The sequence below is a fragment of the Myodes glareolus genome, chromosome 14, assembly GCF_982192425.1.
Source record: "Myodes glareolus chromosome 14, mMyoGla1.1, whole genome shotgun sequence".
NCBI lineage: Eukaryota > Metazoa > Chordata > Mammalia > Rodentia > Cricetidae > Myodes > Myodes glareolus.
In genome coordinates, this window is record NC_142039.1 from 10,704,693 (window position 1) to 10,723,918 (window position 19,226).

The 19,226-nt window shown below is 37.7% G+C and overlaps 1 protein-coding gene across 1 annotated transcript in view; it reads right to left on the reverse strand.

Moving 5' to 3' along the window:
- The window catches only part of Plxdc2 (plexin domain containing 2), a 392,448-nt gene that overhangs the window by 22,145 nt on the left and 351,077 nt on the right, over positions 1-19,226 (reverse strand). Inside the window, exon 13 of the mRNA XM_048461163.3 lies at positions 11,445-11,605. Within this exon, the coding sequence (XP_048317120.2) occupies positions 11,445-11,605 (161 nt within the window). The remainder of the gene's footprint in view (positions 1-11,444; positions 11,606-19,226) is intronic.

Sequence of the window (19,226 nt, forward strand, 5' to 3'; positions counted from 1 at the left end):
ACTCGAATGGTAAGAGCTTACAAAGTGAGATTACCACAGAGTGGCCAATCCCAAAGCATCCTAATCTCTAAAGAGACTATTTAAGGAAAACTGAATAAAAAGCAAGAACTGTTAAGGAAAACACAGTGTGCCTAGTTTTGTAAGTATAAAAGGCTTCTCCTTCCTTTTTAAAGTAATCAAAGCTTTTGACTACTTTTTTTAATTTTTTTTGATTCAGTGTCTGAGTAAAATTTAACAGATGTGTTTGTGTAGAGGATTGTAAGAAACACCAAGGAACAACGTTCTGTGTCACTGAATCTTTTGCTTTCTCCGGTTTCAAGTAACTCTAGAGGGAATATTTGTTTAAGTCACTCTGAGCAGTTATTATTTTAATAAGTCCCTTGATGGATATGCAGACTTTTCACTAAAGGTAAATCTGAACCTTGCTTGTCTCACTCTGACACGAAGATGAACTCTAAGCAATTACCAATGCTACAAACTATGATAAAGATGGAAAAAATTTCCCCAAATAATACTTCAGAAACAGTCCTATTCTCTGCATAGAACTACAACATTGCTTAGTTATATATGTTTTATTTTTTTATTTTTGATCACCTAAAAATTAATATGTCTTCATATATTGCAATTATGCATTTTTGCATTTTTTCTGAAGCATATAATTCTTGGAAGAGAGGAGAACAAAATATCCTAAATTTAAAAGAAAATATTTCCATTAGACTATTTACATAATGTTTCCTTCCTTTCCCTTCCCTCTGCTTCCCTTTACTTCTCCCTTTCCTTTGTTTCTTTTCTCTTTCTTTTCCTTCCCTTCCCTTCCCTTCCTTTCCCGTCTGTTCCCTTCCCTCCCTGTCTCTTCTCTTCCCTTCTGCTATTTCTCTCTTTTAACAGGTTCTCACTTGCTATTTCCACCTTTCCACCAATGACATTACAGGCAAGCACCACCATGGCTAGATTCAAACATATGCAGATATAGAAGTTGAAGATAAGGTTTTGTCTGTTAGGCAAATGCTCTACTAACTAAGCTCTACCCCCGCCCCAAGAAGCTTGACAAGGGCCTTCTTTAATTCTTGAGTTCCTCTGCAGAAACACATCTTATCATTCATGAAGTCCATTACATTTCTGGATTTTTAAGATTAGTAACTTTTCAAAATGGGCCCAAATTTACAACTTCACAGTTTCTCTCCCAGATATCCTTTGTCTATAACAAAGACCTGTCCAGGATGATTAGCTCCCTGGCTTATGTGACATTTCTTTACAACTCTTCTTTTGTTGGTCTCTGCAGCTTCCCCTTTGTCTCACTGATTTGCAGTGTGAATTTCAAGCCTTAACCCCTCTCTGTTGAGGCTATGTTCCTATACAGTCAGACAGAGAGTGGATTTGGCTCCTTTTGTTGAGCACCATCCTGCTCATCAAACTGGACTGCAAGATGAAGAATCATATAACAGGATTCTTTTCTCTAACCGTTACACACCGGCAATGCTGGGGATTGAACCCAGGCCCTTGCACATGCTGGGTTATGAAGGAACTGCACTTCAGACCCACATGATGTATTTTCAAATGCCAGGCGCATGCCATGAATGATACATACTGTGATTACTTCTGACTAAATTTCAAATTTCAATACTCTTTACATAGGCAACCTCAAATTCTCTCCACATTTAGCTTCTGCGTAGCCAAGATTCTTGTCTAGTTGTAAGCTACTGAGCCAGAGTGATGTGATCCAAGGTCAACAACAAAGGAGAAAACTAAGAGACCATAAGATGAGGCATGAGCTCAGACACAAAGTTAGGAAACATTGGATATATTAACAGGAGGAATTATTCTTTACAAATTCTCTGGGACTTCATATTGCCCCGTGAGGATGCATAATTATAAAAAGTTTATTTCTCCTATCAAAAAAAGGCTGGTTTTATTTTTCAAAGATCACATCACTTTTACTTCTAAGCCTGTGCCAGATATAACCTTGTCACAGAATCAATATTCAAAAATGAATTTTAATACATGATTAACTTTTATGTCTATTTAAAATTTGTTTTAATCACAATGTTGCTTAAATTATTAAATATATGAATTAACTGAAATTTGAAACTGTGAATATAGAACTAATGACTGAATATTCATTTGCTAAAGTTGCTTTGTTTTAAATTATAAATTACTTTGTTTATACTTTGGTTTTATTGCATAATCATCAAAAGAAAAAGTAAACTAACCCATTCATAGATGTAAGATAACCTATTTGTAAATGTAAAATACCTTTGATTAATTGCCTCTCATGTGGTAACAAAAGACATCATTAATATCATTATTGTTAATAAATTCCATCATAGTTATTAGTCCCTGAATTCTAGCTTTTGTACATTGAAGGTAATGGAACTGAAGTGTGGATATGTTGAAAATCCACATATTTCAGGGAGCAGTTTTGTGTCTATGCTTAGAATGTTTCACATGTGGATTTGAGGAAAAAATAATTTAATAAAGGAATACACTAACTAAAATATGGAAGCATAATTCTTTTTGAAATCAACATTTCTCTGTTGTATTTGCATAACTAGGTTTATGTATTTATTTAGTAAAGAAGGATTGCTAAAGCTACAGAAAGAAATTACTCAAGAGTTGGTATGCTAAAGACAGTACCTTGTTTCTCCTGACATCCAGAAGAAAGCATTGGAATATCAAAAACAAACCGTATGCTGTAAAATGCCACTGTTCAGGTTTGCAAAGGCTCAAGGAAACCGGAGTTCTTCATTGACTTATTTATGGCAATCTTATTTGTGAAGACCTTCACTGTAGATCTACTGCCCCTACCCTGTGTGTGTATGTGTGTGGGGAGGTCAGCATGAACATGTGGACACATGAGCATGCCCATCTACATACCTGTGTTATATATGTATCGAGTTTCATGGTCCTAACTACTATTTAAAAAAACAGTTAGGAAATAGTGATCAAGAAAGAATTTAGGAAGCTGGAGAGATGGCTCCGTGGTTAAGAGCACTGGTCCAGAGGACTCTGATTCGATTGCCAGCAGCTCACAACTGTGTGTAGCTCCTGGTCCAGGGCATCAGACACCCTCACACAAACATGCACACAGGCAAAACACCAATACGCATAAAATAAAAACAAAATAAATCTTTTACAAAAGGAAGGAATTTAGTCGGAAACTCAATGAAATATAAGATATTTTATTCATTAATTTTAATAATTCTTCCCAATGAAGTGAAATAAATATCTCATTAAATTATAAACCCTGTTTTAGCTTCAGGAATTTAAACAAAAACATACCAGCCATCAAAGTAAATGAACGATGACAGCTATTAAATGAATCTCACTTTGATGACTACATGTAATCACTCTGAACTCTACGTATTGTCTCAAAATACTTAGTGATGTATATGATAAAACTCTAGTTTGATAGAACAAAAAGTTAAAACAGGAAAGCCCGAGTCCAAATAGTGTCCCCTTTTCTGTTTTATTTTACAGTGTGTGGTGTGGGGGTTAGAGGACCGCTGTGGGGACCAAGTTCTGTCCGTCTAGCCTGTGAGATTCTGGAAGAGAACTCAGGTTTTGGGGTTTGGTGGAAAGCACCTTTACCCACGGAGCCATTTTGCTGGCCTTCTCTTTTTGAAGGAGCGCTTTGCAATCTTTGCTTTTGTGTTGTTACAGCTCAGTGGTGCAGCTCAGTGGTGTAAGCATGTCTACCGCTTTTCTGTTTCACCCCACTTTGCCGGTGCTCGTGACAGCTGAATGTCGTGTTTTACCCCATCGAAAAATAGAAACAAGAAGTGATTCTTCAGTGCATCATTTTCCCCCTTGGTTTTTTTTTTTTTTTTTTTTTTTTTTGCAGTTGAACTGTGGAGTACTTTAAAAGCAAAATTCATTTGTAAGAAAAGTGCCACATCAATAAAGAAAGATTGGTGCTCCTCTGGAATGGTTTCTCTATTTACTATATGGGTTTGCTAATTGTGTCTTCCCAACTCCCCAGTGTTATTCACACAGCAGCTGGAAGAGTGAGGTGGCAAACTCTCCCAAACAGGCTTTCTTCCCACGCAGCAGCAGCTGGGCCCTTGCCTGTCTGTCTCTGGCTTTCTTCCTGGTGGCACTGTAGACTGCCAGGAAAAGTTGAGTGCCACAGCTGCCTGCTTTCCTTCAAATTCTCCATGAGTCCTTGTTAGTCACAAATATTTCTTGGGGTAGGGAACCTACAGAGTATCCAGTGGCCCAAAGGACCCTTGTATTGCACAGACTGCACACCCCGCTGAGGAGTCCTGAGCTGGAGTGGTGGCTTTGCAACCAGCTGTTGCAGGGCCTGAGCAAGAGGCTTTACCATCTTGTTGCTGGTTCTCCACGGGATTGGACTATGGAATTGAGCCAGAAACACACTGCTCATGCAGGTTTTAGGCACTGAGGCTTTTGTCTGTTAGTATTTATCTGTGTTTGATAGTAGCTGCATGACATAATCTGAGCACCGATGAATATACAGTTAAGAGAAATAAGAATCATTCTCTGTGCTCTTAATGCGGATACTACAGAGTAAAATGCAAAGTCCTTATAGGTTTTACTTACAACTCGAGGTGAGCCCTTGGGAAAGCCCTGTGCTTTAGGTGAGGAAAGCCACAAAAGCCCCCACTGGTGTGCATGCTGAGGTTTTTTCTTGCTTCACCATTCTGTGATTTTCACCAAAAACACTGGGCACTTTCAGGAAAGGCAGATATTTTGGTTCTCCAGAAATGAAAAGACTTTCAGAGCACAAGGTAAATGTTTTGATTTTGTATTTTAAGTTCTTTTGTGAAATTATTTCGTAGCTTCTAAATCACGGCAGGGTGCACAGTTTAAGAATGGTGGAGCAGCTTCTCCTGCTAGAGAAGTTTGCTATTTAGGCCAGCAGTATGCTTTCATTTATATATTTTACTTGTTGTTGTTTATTTTATCAATATATGCCAATAGTGCCATAAAAAATCTTAAGATAATTGTAATCATACTTACTTCAAGTACTAAACTTAGATATATTTAAAAACGAATTCTTCAAATTGAACTCTCATTTAAAGCATGCACTATTTTTCTACTCACTGCGCTATTGACTGTATGTGGTGGGCACCTCTCGTTCACTGTTTAGGATTGGCACACAGCAGGAGCTCAACAAGTAATGACTGCGTGGACGAGTAATGATCAAAATATCAATTGCTTGTGTCTTTAGGCTTCTAATTTATTTTTTCTCCTTTATCAAAACTGGTTGTTTTCTAAAATGAGATATGTATAAAGAGAACCAATATTTCTTTGCCAATCTTCCTTCCCCTTCCAATATTACTTCCAAAATCAAGTATTTCCCAATAGAAATGAAGGCGAGCTATAGAGATCAATGAAATCTGTCTAGTGGACACAATCAAAATAAAAAATCAGAGAAAACAATTTAGAGAGTGAGGTCGTGTTCTGCAGCCCAGGCTGGTCTTAAACACATAATCCTGCCTTAGCCTCATTCGTGCTGGAGTGTAGCAAAATGCCTTTTGATAATTTGTAGCTATTTAAATTGTCAATGAGATACTTTAAATTCATTTTGTGCATATGTGTGTCTGTATGTGTGCCATGTGCAGTCATTTAAAAAAGAATTCAAGCTAATCACACTTCAAGTGATTCAAGTAGTGCTTTTGAGACTATTTCGCACCCAGAAAGTTCTTCAGTCTTCAGAGGATGAATTGGTATGCTTACCTACAGGCAAAGCCAAGACCAATGCATCATGTGAGTTCCTTTCTGAACTAAAAGTGGCTCTGTTTCTATCATTTTTGCCATTACCAGTTTTACTTTTATTATATTTACCTTATCACTTTGATGGACTCCTTTCTCTCTGGGAATATCTGCAGCATCTCCAGCAGGTTAAGATACTCGTAGGTTGCGCTTTCCCATTAAAAACAAAATTCCAGTATTTGGAACTAGAGAGATGGCTCAATAGGTAAGAGGGCTTGATACTCTTGCAGGAGAACTGATTTCAATTCCCAGCACCCTACGTTAAGCAGCTCACAACTGGCTGTGATTCTAGCTAAGGACATGTAACCCCCCTTCTAGTAAATACACACTTACACACACACACACATACACACACACACACACACACACACACACACACACACACACACGAGATGAATGCTCATAAGCAGTAATACTAATACTTTAACCATATAATCTATTTCTTAGAGTTGTGTTACATGTCTTGAGCTTCCATAAATTTCTTTTTTAAGCAAACCTACACAGTGGTCAAACGTTAAGTATTGCTTAAATACGCCAAGAAAATTCAACAGAGTGGTCAGTATGATTTTTTTGACGATTACTAATTACATTATTTCACTTCAGATATTAATAGATTATTTTTCTCATGTTGGGGGCAAGACTGAGGATGCACCCAAGTGGTAGAATTCTTGCCTGGATATCTAAGGGCCCAGATCCAATGCCCCCCAACTATAAGAAATCTCTACTTTGCATAATTTTTGTTTTATAATGAAGTTTTATTTGTCCAACCTTGACTTTAATTTTATACATTACTCTTATCAATCTTTTCTATTCTTTATTTTTAGTGAAAATTATCATAATTTATGCCTGGAAATATTCAGCAATAATTAAATTTAAGGAGGAACCTTGGACAACTGGCTCATTACAAAAAGGTTTCAGTTTATCAAAATTTGTGAAAAAATTTAAAGTGCATTGTTATGTATTTGTCTCTGTCAGTATGTTTGAAAACAATACACTGCATTTAAAATGATGTTAAAGTACATGTAGATATGACAGATTTTGATCAAAATCAAGATGTTTCAGAAAATAACAATAAAGCCAGACAGATAAAGTATAAGCTAACCAATAAAAAACTCAAAGAAAATGCTCGCTCTCAAATCTGCAGAGGGTGATGGAGGATTGTCCCTGAGACGTTAATGAGGAAGAGGCTATGCTCCAGGCTGAAGAGAAGGATGGGGTTCCTGTGTGTGAAGACATAGATGGAAACCCATGGATTTGCTTGTCTGACCACTATTTATGGAGTGATGGCTTGCTTTATCACCTTATTTCCTTCCTACAAACAAGAAGTTTAAAGACTAATCCAAGTAAACATCATGTAATGATGCATGTCTGTGCCCACAGAATGTGTAAAGCCTGGTACATATTTTCTGTGAAAATAAAACACATAGGTAACGTGCTAAGTCCTTATTATCATTATTAAAATTGGGAAAATAATAAAAATAATGACTACAGGACTAGACGCACATTTGGGCAATGGTTTTGGCATAATTAATTAATTCTTTAAATTGTTTAATTCTTTTTGATTATTCTACTTTGATGAATCTCTTGTATGGACATAATGTATGTCTTAACATACACATCACACTACATTTTTACTTACAGCCAATGAAGAAAAATCGTTAGCAGAGAGGAGCAGTAAGCAGCACTTACCAGTGGTTAAAGGTTTGACTTCTGAAGTTGGGGCATCTGCACTCAATTTCTCACTCACAGAGTGACTGAGGGATGTTAAGCAGATTATTTAAGGTTCATGCGTCAGTTTCCTTATGTCTAAGATGAATAGCATCCTAGGCCATATTCCTTCATTAGGACTAAACAAGGCAATTGGCGGGGGGATTCTCATTCCTCATCATGTATGCTCAAGAAAGGACTAATTACAAAAGGGATGAATGATAGAGTGGTCTGGGGGGAGGTGTTCTAAAGTGGGAGATTAGTTGTATGTGTTTTGGCTCATGCACCCAGTCGCTACATTCAGTCTATGATGCAGGAAGAAACCTATTTACTGAAGTTGAGGTTTCACTATACAATATACAGCAATATATATTAGGTGATACTTTGGACATCGTTGAACTTTGAATAAATCACTAAAAATAAATCTATTTTACTATAATCACTGACAACAATGTGTCACAATTTAATTGTTAGTGTGAAACTTATTTAATGAAATCTCTGGTTGACAGACTAATGGTCCCTAAAGATGCTGTGAACTGGAAATCCCATCAGAGCTAACTTCTTTGTATGGCCCAAGGCACACTGCACATCATGGGTTGGAGAGGTTGTTCTAGTCAAGTGGGTCAAATGGAATCACCAAAAGCTTTAAGGGAGGCAACAAGGTCAGAGTTAGCTGAGATGGCTGAAACAGACCATGGGATGATAGAAAGAGAGGTCAGGAGCCAAGGAAAACAGACAGGCTCTAGAGGTTAAAGGTAGCGGGGAGAATTAGGACGTCCTAACCCTGACAATACCTTGATGTGGTGAGGCTAACTTTGAAGTTCTGACCTTCTGCTCTGTGAGATAATCTCTGTGCTGCCTTAGCCCACTAGGTTCATGGTCATGAGTTTCAGTCTCTACAGTATCTACATGTTAGTACATGACATCTTAAATCATGAAATGAAGCTTTATTTTGATTTTTTTTATTTCGAGGTTTGTATGAGGCTCTTCTGCTTTCTGTGTCTTTTTGGTGCATAACTCAATCCATACATAGATAGCTACTGAGTGGCCTTTAAAAGGGATAGTTGATAGCTCTCCAAAGAGGTAATAATAAAATAGAAAGATGACATTACACCAGAGGATCAATTTACATTGCAGTAAAGTTACAATGTCATTAAGTGGTTAAATATTAAGTCATATAACGAAGACTTCCAAAAAGGTTGATTAAAATATTAATGACATTATTTCTGTATCCTGCCATTATAAATGGTTTTCTTTTTTTGTCTTCCCACTGTCCTAATTTTCTGCAAGTAGTATCACTTTCATGATGGCAAAGCACGTCAACATTTTTTTATATAAAGGAACAGCATTTTACAATGAAACATAAAATGTAATATAAGCAGTATCACTATATTCAATCACAGGTGCAAAAATACCAATCTAATAAATAATTAAACATTTTCAGAAACACAGGTCTGTATGTTCCAAGTTTTGTGGTGATGGAGGAGGGTCATAAGTCTATATGTTACTTTTATTGGTTAATAAAGAGACTGCCTTGGCCTTTTTGATAGACCAGCCCTTAGGTGGGTGGAGTAGACAGAACAGAATTATAGGCGAAAGAAAGCAGAGGCAGACAGTCGCCATAGCTCATGGGTGGCTTGGTTTAAAAAGCAGTGGTTATCTTTAATAACGATACTGCTACAAACAATCACCGTGCAGCTACTGTGAACTACATGACCAGAACAGCAGGTGATTTGGAGAAAATGGTTTTAACAGAGTCTGGCAATCAGTTCAACAAAAAAGCCTGCAGACTGATTCGTCTTCCATTTTCTATGGAAAAATGAGTGATTCCTGAAACTCTGGCTGTTTGTTCTTGGAAAAGTCATTCCACCTTCTTAAGCCTCATTCTTTCTCTGTTAGATATGAGGGTGTAGGATTAAACTCACCATAATATTCCCCATATCCCTAATAGTCTGTAAATGTGTGACTATAGAACATTACATACACAATAAGGATTATAGCCTCTGGATATTAACCAAGGAGACTAATTCAAATAGACAAATAAAAAAAAAAATATCTTCTCTTGGGTTTTACTGTCTCATTTTGCCACCATACAGGTGTTGCCATGAGTGAGCTTCAACCACGTTCCTCGCAGTGATCCCGTGAAGCATGTTGCTAACGCCCTCAGCATCAGCTACTTCATGGCATCTGCTTTGTCACAACATCAGAAACAAACTGCAGTGTACTAAAGGATCCAAACACGTGTCGGCTTCAGGTTGCAGTGGCCTGATGCCTGGCTGTTCAGCTGAGACTTGCAGCTCGTCACTTGTCATCTCTTTAAGGAATGCATTCATAACCTCGGGTAAGAGGCCCACATTCTTCTAGGAAAATGAGACATATTAAAGCAACTGACCAGCTTTCCAACTAAGCACCAGGCACGCCTAATGACTGTGGGGTGAAATGAGGATACCACATCTGGAGTCTGCCTTAAATGAAATTTCACTCTAACTTTGAAATGTCCATAGATATTTACTATGCATTTTTTCCAAGGAAATATTGATAACATGCCTGTTCTTTGAAAAAAGACTTCAGTTACTTAACTTAGATTTTAAGGAATTTATGAGTCTTGTAGGGTATAATAATCACACACAGATTGAGTGCTAATGCAAACCAGAAAGATAAATGTCAAAGACAGGAGTGAGAGAAGAATCAAATCCACATGTTCTGTCTGGGAGATGCATGAAGAAAGATTATATGGTGCATGTCACTGAAGGCTGCTGGACACCCAAAGGTAAGAACCAAGGTGGAAGGAGACAGATTTGTTGATGGAAGAAACAGAATGAATGCTTTTTTTTTTCAGGGATAGGGTTTGGGGCATTCAGGGTGTATCTGGAGAAGACAAGAATAAAATATGGTAATTCCCACTCGAGAGCCATGGCAGAAAGATGAACACAATGGATAAAATCTGGATCTCAAATGCTTTGAATAGCCACAGAAGGAGACCACACTTTATTCTATAGATAAAAGAGAGCCATTTGGGACTTTGACACAATTATCTAATTGATCTACACTCAGCCATTCCTACTATAGGGGCCATTGGTAATTCTCATCCTGTTGTTGTAAAAGCATTATAATTTCTCACTCGACGAGAGAATGAGATTACAGACTGATCCCCCACATATTGTGCAATGAATTCAAATTCAACCCTCACATGTCTGGAAATCTGCAAAGCAGGTTCTCTTTGTCCTTCTAGCACTTCAGTATTGTCCACTGTGGGAAGAGGAATCCCTGTCTAAGATCCTACCACAGAAGTTGCAACTACGAGGGACTGACTACTTAGTGCTTTTGAGGCTCCCCTGGTCCAGCCTTCTAGACTCCCATGTTTGGCCATGGCCCCTGTACATACTCCATGTTTCTTCTGGCATTGGAGTTAAACCTAAATTTTGTATAGGACAGAATAGCATCCAATCAATCTTACTGCAAATATATGAGTGTACATTTATGCAGAAATGAATATATACATGTTATACGCAATGGGAGTATCACATTGTAGCTCCTTTTTATATCTATCATTTTGCAGTGGAAGCTGTATTTTCTCTATATTTTACAAGCATTTTGAGAACAGACCTACTTTATTGTGTTGTTTACACAGCCAATTTTCAATGAATATTTATTTATCAATTTATTCGAGTCCTTCTGTTTCCAGGATAGGCTGGATTTCTCCCAGGGCAGAACAGCTGGTTAACATATTTGGTATAGGAGGATTGGAAAGTGTGGTTTTTATTTTCCCTTAGGTCTCTAAAGGGAAGATGGCTTGTTTGTTTAAGAGCTTCAGAGATAAGAGGTCTGACCTCATCATCTGCAAGTAATATATCAGTGTGGACGTGAGTGGGTGCCATGTGTGTGACATCAGCCAGCCTGACACTGACAAATCATGTGCCAAACATTAAATCCAGGTGGTGTTTGCTAGTTCACACAACCCATCCACCAGCACGGCTCTCATGGCCGGATCTGGTACTCACCTCAATGAAGAAGATGCTGGCTGCTGATGTTGGGTGATGATACATATAAACGGTCACCAGAATGGCTGCTGCTATAATGAGGATCAGGATCAGGATTCCAACAATGAGGCCCGCATGGAGGCTTCCTCCTTTCTTCTCAGCTGCACTGTCGTCTGTAGAGGCTGAAAGAAGATTCCAGTTGGCAGGTCCGTCATGTGTGTGCCCTTAAACTCAATTTTCTTTTGTGGAAAATTTGGGTATGCAAGCAATTAACACTGAATATTTATCATATTAGTTTAGGTTTGTGTGTGTCCAAACAACTTATCTCTGAAGTTATTTAAGCAATAAAACCCTTAATATTAATGGCTAAAATAAATTTAATGTTTTCAGTGGTGCTGGCAATCGAACCCAAAACTTGTGCGTGTTAGGCAAGCACTCCACTGTTTAGCTACATCAGTAGCCCTTATAGTAGAATATCAATTTCTAGTTTAATAAACACAACTAGTAGCCTTTGAGGTATGTGTGTATATGTTTGTGTGTGCATAAATGTATGTAGATGTATATGATCTTGTATACTTATAGATGTGGGGGCAGGTCAATGTTGGGTAACTTCTTTAATTGCTCTCAGCACTGCTTTCGAGAAAATGTTAACTGAAGCAGGCTAGTTGGCTAGACTGTCTGGGTATGTCAGGACTACAAGCCCAGGCTTATCTTTTCACATGAGTGATGGGGATATGAATATCCTGACTAACCCTTCTCATGAAGCCCTCTTTGATTAGTCACTTATATCCACCCAAACTGTGAGAAAATCTCAGATTCTGTTTGATTTACAATAATTTAACCTCGGCTCTCTGTCTCTCCACACTGACACTGCTATTGCCCCAAACTGTCTGCCTTTCCAAACCTCTCTCATATTCTGTATGGAATTTTACATGGATGAGCAACTCAGTTGGCAACGCAGACATTTTCATAAAGTCTATGCACGAACCTCCAAGTACAATTCACAAAATCTGTTTTAAATGAAAAAGATTTTTAGAAGCATAACAGGTGGGGGCAAAATGACACTTGAAGAGTTTTCTTACTTTCTACAGGGAAAACTGCAGCGCATGAAGATTCCAGTCTGCCACCACCAGGCATCATTTTCTCTAAATTCTAATAAGATATGTGCCTCGGGAATACCAGCTTTCTGAGTTCACAAATAGTGGAATTTGATTTCCAATGTAATGATAATGCAACCAAAAGTCAATCAACCACATAAAATCATCTAGGAAGGGTTTAAGATTCTGCAGTTTTGCTGGCGGCTCAGGCATTTGAAGATCATCCCCCATTAGGGGCTACAGGTAAGTGCATGCTAGTGTATGACGGGATTGATATTTTTGAGTCATTAGCTAATTCTCAAGATGGACAGATATTCTAAAACACTGGCTCATAATCTTTATATTAGCAGGCCTTCTCTGTGTTACGATCACCCCTTGCTGCTATGTTTTAAGTGTCTTCCTATTAAATGACTTAATTGAGGCTTTTAGTTTGCTTGTTTTAACTTTAAGAATTTGTTAGTAAAATACAGATATGGTTTTCTATCAGAATAAGTGGGTGATATGAACTTACAGAATTCTAGATAAAATTCTCATAAAACCCTTCACACTCTTTAGTTTCCTTTCTTCCTCTGATATTCCTTCCCCCTCCTCTTATTCCTTCTCCATCCCTCTCCCCTTTCCTTCTTCTGCTTTTCTCTCTAGCCTTCTCTCTTTCCTTTCTTCTTCTCTTCCTCCCTCCTCCCTCTCTCTTCAATGGTAGGTCCTAAAATCAGAACTTGACCTTGGATCTCCATTAATTTTTCCATCATCATCATTTGCTCTTTGCTTGACTCTTAGTATTCAGTGATCCTCCTCTAAATCCTAATATTCAAAATCTTAGAAGATTTTTTACCATTACATAAATTAACTAGAATATGAAATTTAAACAATAATTCATTATATAAAGTTGCTTTGCTATATATCTATCTATCTTTCTATCTCTATCTATCTATCTATCTATCTATCTATCTATCTATCTATCTATCTATCTATCTATCTATCTGTTGTCTTGTATATATCCAGTCTTCAACGTAAGCATTATTATTCCCACCTTTAATGGCTGAGGTAACTGAGACACCAGCAAATTAAGAAATGTGTCAAAGTTGCAAAGAGCTGCACTCCGACAGGGCAGGCTGCTTGTGAACCCCAGCTCTGACCGTCATCTCCTTGGCTAACACTGAGCTCTTACCACTTTTTTTCTTTCTTATTTGGCATCATGAGTCTGGCACAAAATTCTGGAAAAAATCTGGTAATTTTAAGTAAAGGAAAAATAATTTTAAAGACAGTTCAAAAAATAGCTTTGTGCCAATAACAAATGTGGTGGTTGTGCCTCTCCTGTGACTTCAAGGCTCAGCCAGTATCTCTCCTGTGACTTCTCCTGGGTCTCAGGCCAGTGTTGTCATCAGAAGCACGTTCTCATGTTGAGGAAAAGAGCAAGTTGAGAGTGACTAAGGAAGAAAAATGAGGGCATAATAAAGGCCACTGAAAGCAGGTGATGGCCACTGGAAAGACATTTCCATGAAAGCAGAATATGGCTTTAGTAAGTGAGCTCATCTCCCTTGCCCTCAGTTGCCCAGTCTGCACTATGACACCAATGACAGTATTATCCCACAGAGTTCCTGGAAGAACTCAGCATCTACATACATAGGTCTGAAGAGGAGCATCTGGCATGTAATAAGCACTTATCTAATGCTAAGCTGTAATATTATTAGTTTACTTTTTAGATGAGCAGATTGAGGGAAATTATAGCAACAGATTCCCAACACCATAAAACTATATATTTGGCTCTTTTACTAAGCATGCATTTATGACTGCATCTTATGAGCTAGACACATATTTTTCCATGATTATGACATGTTACTTTCATAATAAAACAGGATTGATTTAAAACATTACTTTGGGGCAAAATATAGTAAAATTGGATACTTGGGTCATATAAAAAGGCTTTAATGTTTCTATGAACCCCATGTGTAATACAACTTTTTGCTCCCACCGTCACTTGCAGCAGCCCTTCCCCGTTCTCTTTTTCTTGACTCCTCTATCTCTGCACACCCTCCCATTTCTCTCCCCATTCCTGTACTGATGCTTTATCTCTCCCTTTCCCATTGACCCACCAGACAGTAAGCACATGTCCTGTTGAGTTTCTGTGGGGTTCACATTCTCATATACACAGCACCAAATTTCAGCCTTATAGGTCTGATATGTGAAGGGAATCAAAGGGGATATGAGGCACTGAGTGGACCTCAGGGCTATGGTTTCCCGAGGGAACCAGAGGATGGACCTGCTGAGGGAGGTCTCGTGACTAGCCGAGCTGGTAGCAAGCAGTTGAGTGGGGGGGAAGGGGGGGTTCTACAACCAAACGTGGGGCGCCAGATGAAGGCGTAAGTCATAGACAATCCCACACCAGTTTGGAATTATGATTAATATAATGGTTATTTATTCAAAGGGGAAAAAACTTACAGATTACCGTCCCAGACAACAGCCCCTCCGCGCGAACAGGAAAGGAGTCCAGGGGCCGGAAACGGAGCCGGAAGACAAAGAGAGAGTGGAGGACAGCCGCTGCTTTTTTTAAAGGGAGAGACCATGCCCCAATGGGCTGGTAACTCAGCGGCGATTGGCTGAAGGAACTCCCATAGCAGGATATGTTCTATTTAGTAAGATCCTAATGAGAACTAAAACAATTACTAAATTACAGGACCTCAATTTCCAATCTTTGGAATATAAAATAAGACCAAATTTGCTTATTCAGGATCAGAAACCGTATTTAGTCCCCTTCTTAAGGCAAAAGGGTCAACTCTCACCATCATTACTCAGTCGTGTTAGACATAAAGATTGAAGTTATGTTATCACCCTCTGAAGTATACATTTACATGTTTCTTTAAATATTTAGACTCCTAGTGATGGATAATACTCTTTGTGTAGAGCCTGATTTGCTGCTAGGTAAATGATAATTTCACAATCTCTCAGATGATGATGATGTTAATAAAATGAATGATTTTCATAGTTTCTCAAACACTGGTAACCACAGACAAATATTTGCTGACCTATGAATATCAAGCGACCCTGATGTGTTAAATACTGTGTTGTCATAAGAACAAATAATTTAAGGGTGTATATAATAACAAATTCCAAAATACTACAAACAGGTTAATGTTAATTCAGAATGATTCCCAGTAATCATCTGTCATGAGAGAAAAAAGGCTCTCATCATTTTATTTATAATGTATTTTTCTCCTCCCACATTGTAGGAAGAGAAGGCCTACCAGGCCAAAAGGAGCCAACCTGGAGTCTGCCTGGTGCTGTCAGAGGTCCTAACTGTGCCTAGCCAATAAGGAACGACCAAGCAGCGTTACCTGAGTACCTAGAAACAGACACTGCCAGAGATCCTGATCATTTGTAGCCATAGCCAATGAGGGATGAGCATGAAGTGTCAACTGTCAATGGATCAGAATGCCTGGGTGCTAGGAGGGTATATATATATTTTCTGTTCTTAAATAAATGAGTCTGCTGTAAGCCTTCTATCTGACACCTGGTGTCTGTGTTCATTGATGTCATGCCTTTTCAGCCCCTCCCTCAAGGAAGATATTAGGGCTCAGCAACACCCTGTAATTTACCCAAACTTATTTCTTCTCACATGATTCTACAAATACTGTGAAAAGATCCTTTATTCCAGATGTTTTCTAAGGACCTTACAGATCGGAAAGCAAAATGTTATTGGGATGTTAATGGTTGCTGAATTGATATGCATTGATATGATTGATATGTTGGATTCTAAATTCTCTATTTGGTTTTCAATTTATCATCATTTCTCAAACACTACGATATGATATATGTGTGGTTATCTGTTTAGCTTTGGACCACATGCAGGGGTCATCTCTGTCCAAAATTATGGGCATCTTATTTTCTCATTTCTGAACTGAAATGTAAAAAAAACAAAAATAAAACAAACAGGTGAAAGAACATCCTGGGCATCACCTGTGATTGGGAGTTAATTCATGCACCTTAAGGGAAGACCCTCAAATGAATTGATATCAATACTCCCTCAGAAGAGACAATAAACTAACATATCAACTCTGGAAAAAAAAGTCAGTGCTGATCTTTTAAACTGGCAGAGAGAAGCATGCCAAAGACAACACATGCAAATGCACAGCTCTACACAGCCTCAGGTACAGACTTCTTATGTTGCTTCTTAGAGTCTATACAGGGGGATGTTCAAGCATGGTCACAGGAGTCTGGTCATGAGACAAGAATCTGTATGCTTTTCTTTGAAACATCATAGGCTTTTTTATTCATGGCCCAAATGAAAGAAAACCAAATGACTATCAATTCAATATTATACACCAGATAACTCAAATCTTCATTCATGTCTTTAACTTTCATTTGAGTAGCAAATTAAAGGGATTGATGATGAAAAGCAGTGAGACATTATAGAAAGAGAGCAGACCAAAGTGAATATTAGAAATAAACACCGATAAGTCCACACAGTAAAAGTATTTTTGTAATATGCTTAAGACATGATTTAAAACATACGTGGAGCAAAGAAAATCAATAATTATCAAAGATGGCCCACTCTCATCTGGTGCGCTGTGTGACCCAGGGAGGGTTTGTGGCTTTTTAGGAGTTCATAGAATCCTAGAACGGTAATCAACACTCAGATGAAGACAGGACTAACAACTGTCACACTTGTCAACACAGTGAGTTATTGCTGGATGAGCTTTTGTCACCACAGCAACGAACAGAACAGATTTCCAAAAGTAGAAAATTTCTAAAACCTTAAGTGAGTTGATTCCTTTGCTCTATTTCACGGGACATTTATGACTAAGTGAGCTGATCAGATAAAAAGCAGAAGAAATAAAGAGATAGGGAAAAGAAGGAAGAGTGAACGGACAAAATTTTTAAAGTTTCTTCAGAGTGGTGGATTTTAAAACTCGGTGTCTCCTAATGCTTTATATGATTTCTCTCAGAATTTATGTGTGCATGGCATTGATATTATGTATTTTGAATTAGGCATCTGTAATATGATAAAATGTTCTAAAGCATTGCTAAAGGGACTTGTGCCTATTATCACTAATCTTAAAGTATGAGAATAAAGAAAAACTAAAAATTCTCATCTGAAATTGTATCCTCTTTAGAACTAACTCTTCTGGCCTAAAAGTGAGATACTTCAACCTATAAATTCCATACCATGGTAATATCTTCAGGGGATTTAAGGCCTGATGGATTGGACAAACTCTTGTACAAATTTTCTTTAAAACCATAAATCTTACATGAACATTGCCAAAACGTTCTTTCTTAATGCTTTGGAATGAAGTTGAACTAAAACTGCCTTAAATATCAGTGTTCCGTGTTTTGATTAAAAACACACAGGCTCACGGCTTTCCTTGTGGAATATCCTCTAACCCATTTATATGCTAAAGCAGGTACTGGAAAATCATGTGATGAATTTTTTAACAAAATTGATTCTCCTTTGGAAGTTTTCCTTGTAACTTCTCTGATTTTGTAGCTTGTTTGTTTCCTGCCTGTTTTTATTTTTTAATACTCATGATCATGATCTTGACTGAATTCATTTTTTGATAGTTTATGCATTTTATAATTTTTCATAATTCAGTTTTGAGATTCTTAGTTTGGCAGTTACTATTTTATAGATGTTTTTTAGTTTACTGATATTTCAAAATGTTTATGGTGTGTGTTCACACATGTGCTTTCATATGCGCATGCACTGTGTGTGTGTGTGTGATGTGTACGCCAGTCAGAGGTCATCATTATAGATTTGTGTCTTTCTTTTACCTTTATGTGGTGGGTTCTAGAGATTAAACTCATGGTATAAGGCTTGTAATCAAGGATCTTTTACTTATTGAGCCATTTTGCTAGCCCAAATAGTTTTCAAGGATGAGGGTGACCTGAAGTAGTTCATAACATATTTTAATTTCCACACTCCAATAATGCATATTGTAACATTGTAATTTATGGGATTTGGTAAGTTCTCTAAAAAGAAATGAAGAAAGGTACACACAAAAATATATAAAATGTATAGCATACTTTAAAACAGCATTGGCAAAGGCAACAGGCGAGTCTCACATTTTCCAGCCTTTCCTACAAGGTGACTTTGAAATCTTATTAGTGACTGCATTTGAAATGTTTTGAGATGAGTGAGCCTAGAGTATGAAAATCCTATTTTAAAATCAATAATATGCCACTTCTTATGTTTGAAACTGAAGGTAAGTAAAAATAACTTGAAACTATAGTATAAGAAATAATTGATTTAATCAAACTGAAGGATTGGGATAGACATCTGCATAATGAGCTTGCGTGCAGACATACTGAATTATTAGCACTTTTACCAATAACTGGTAAGTAGAGTGTGTGGACTCTTCTCAGAGCGCACTGATGACATTTGTAGCTGCTACAAGGCACCAAATGCAACTTTGTGGTTATGCAGTTTGGTTTTTCCATTCTTACTTTTACATGTGCTGTGTCATCATCGACGAGCCCTCAAATATTTAATTTTATCATGACTTTTAGCTTTAAGACTTTAATTTTTCCTAATGTTAGCTTTCTATATCGAATTATCTTCATTATTTAAGATGCATTTACACCGTTCTTGTTCTTTTTTTCCTTTTAAAATATTCTTTGGAAATTTCAAACATGGATCTACCAGTTATAGGCATTCGCACACCCCACTCCTTCCTCTCAAACTATTCTCTCCCTTTCGTCTTCCCCATGAGTC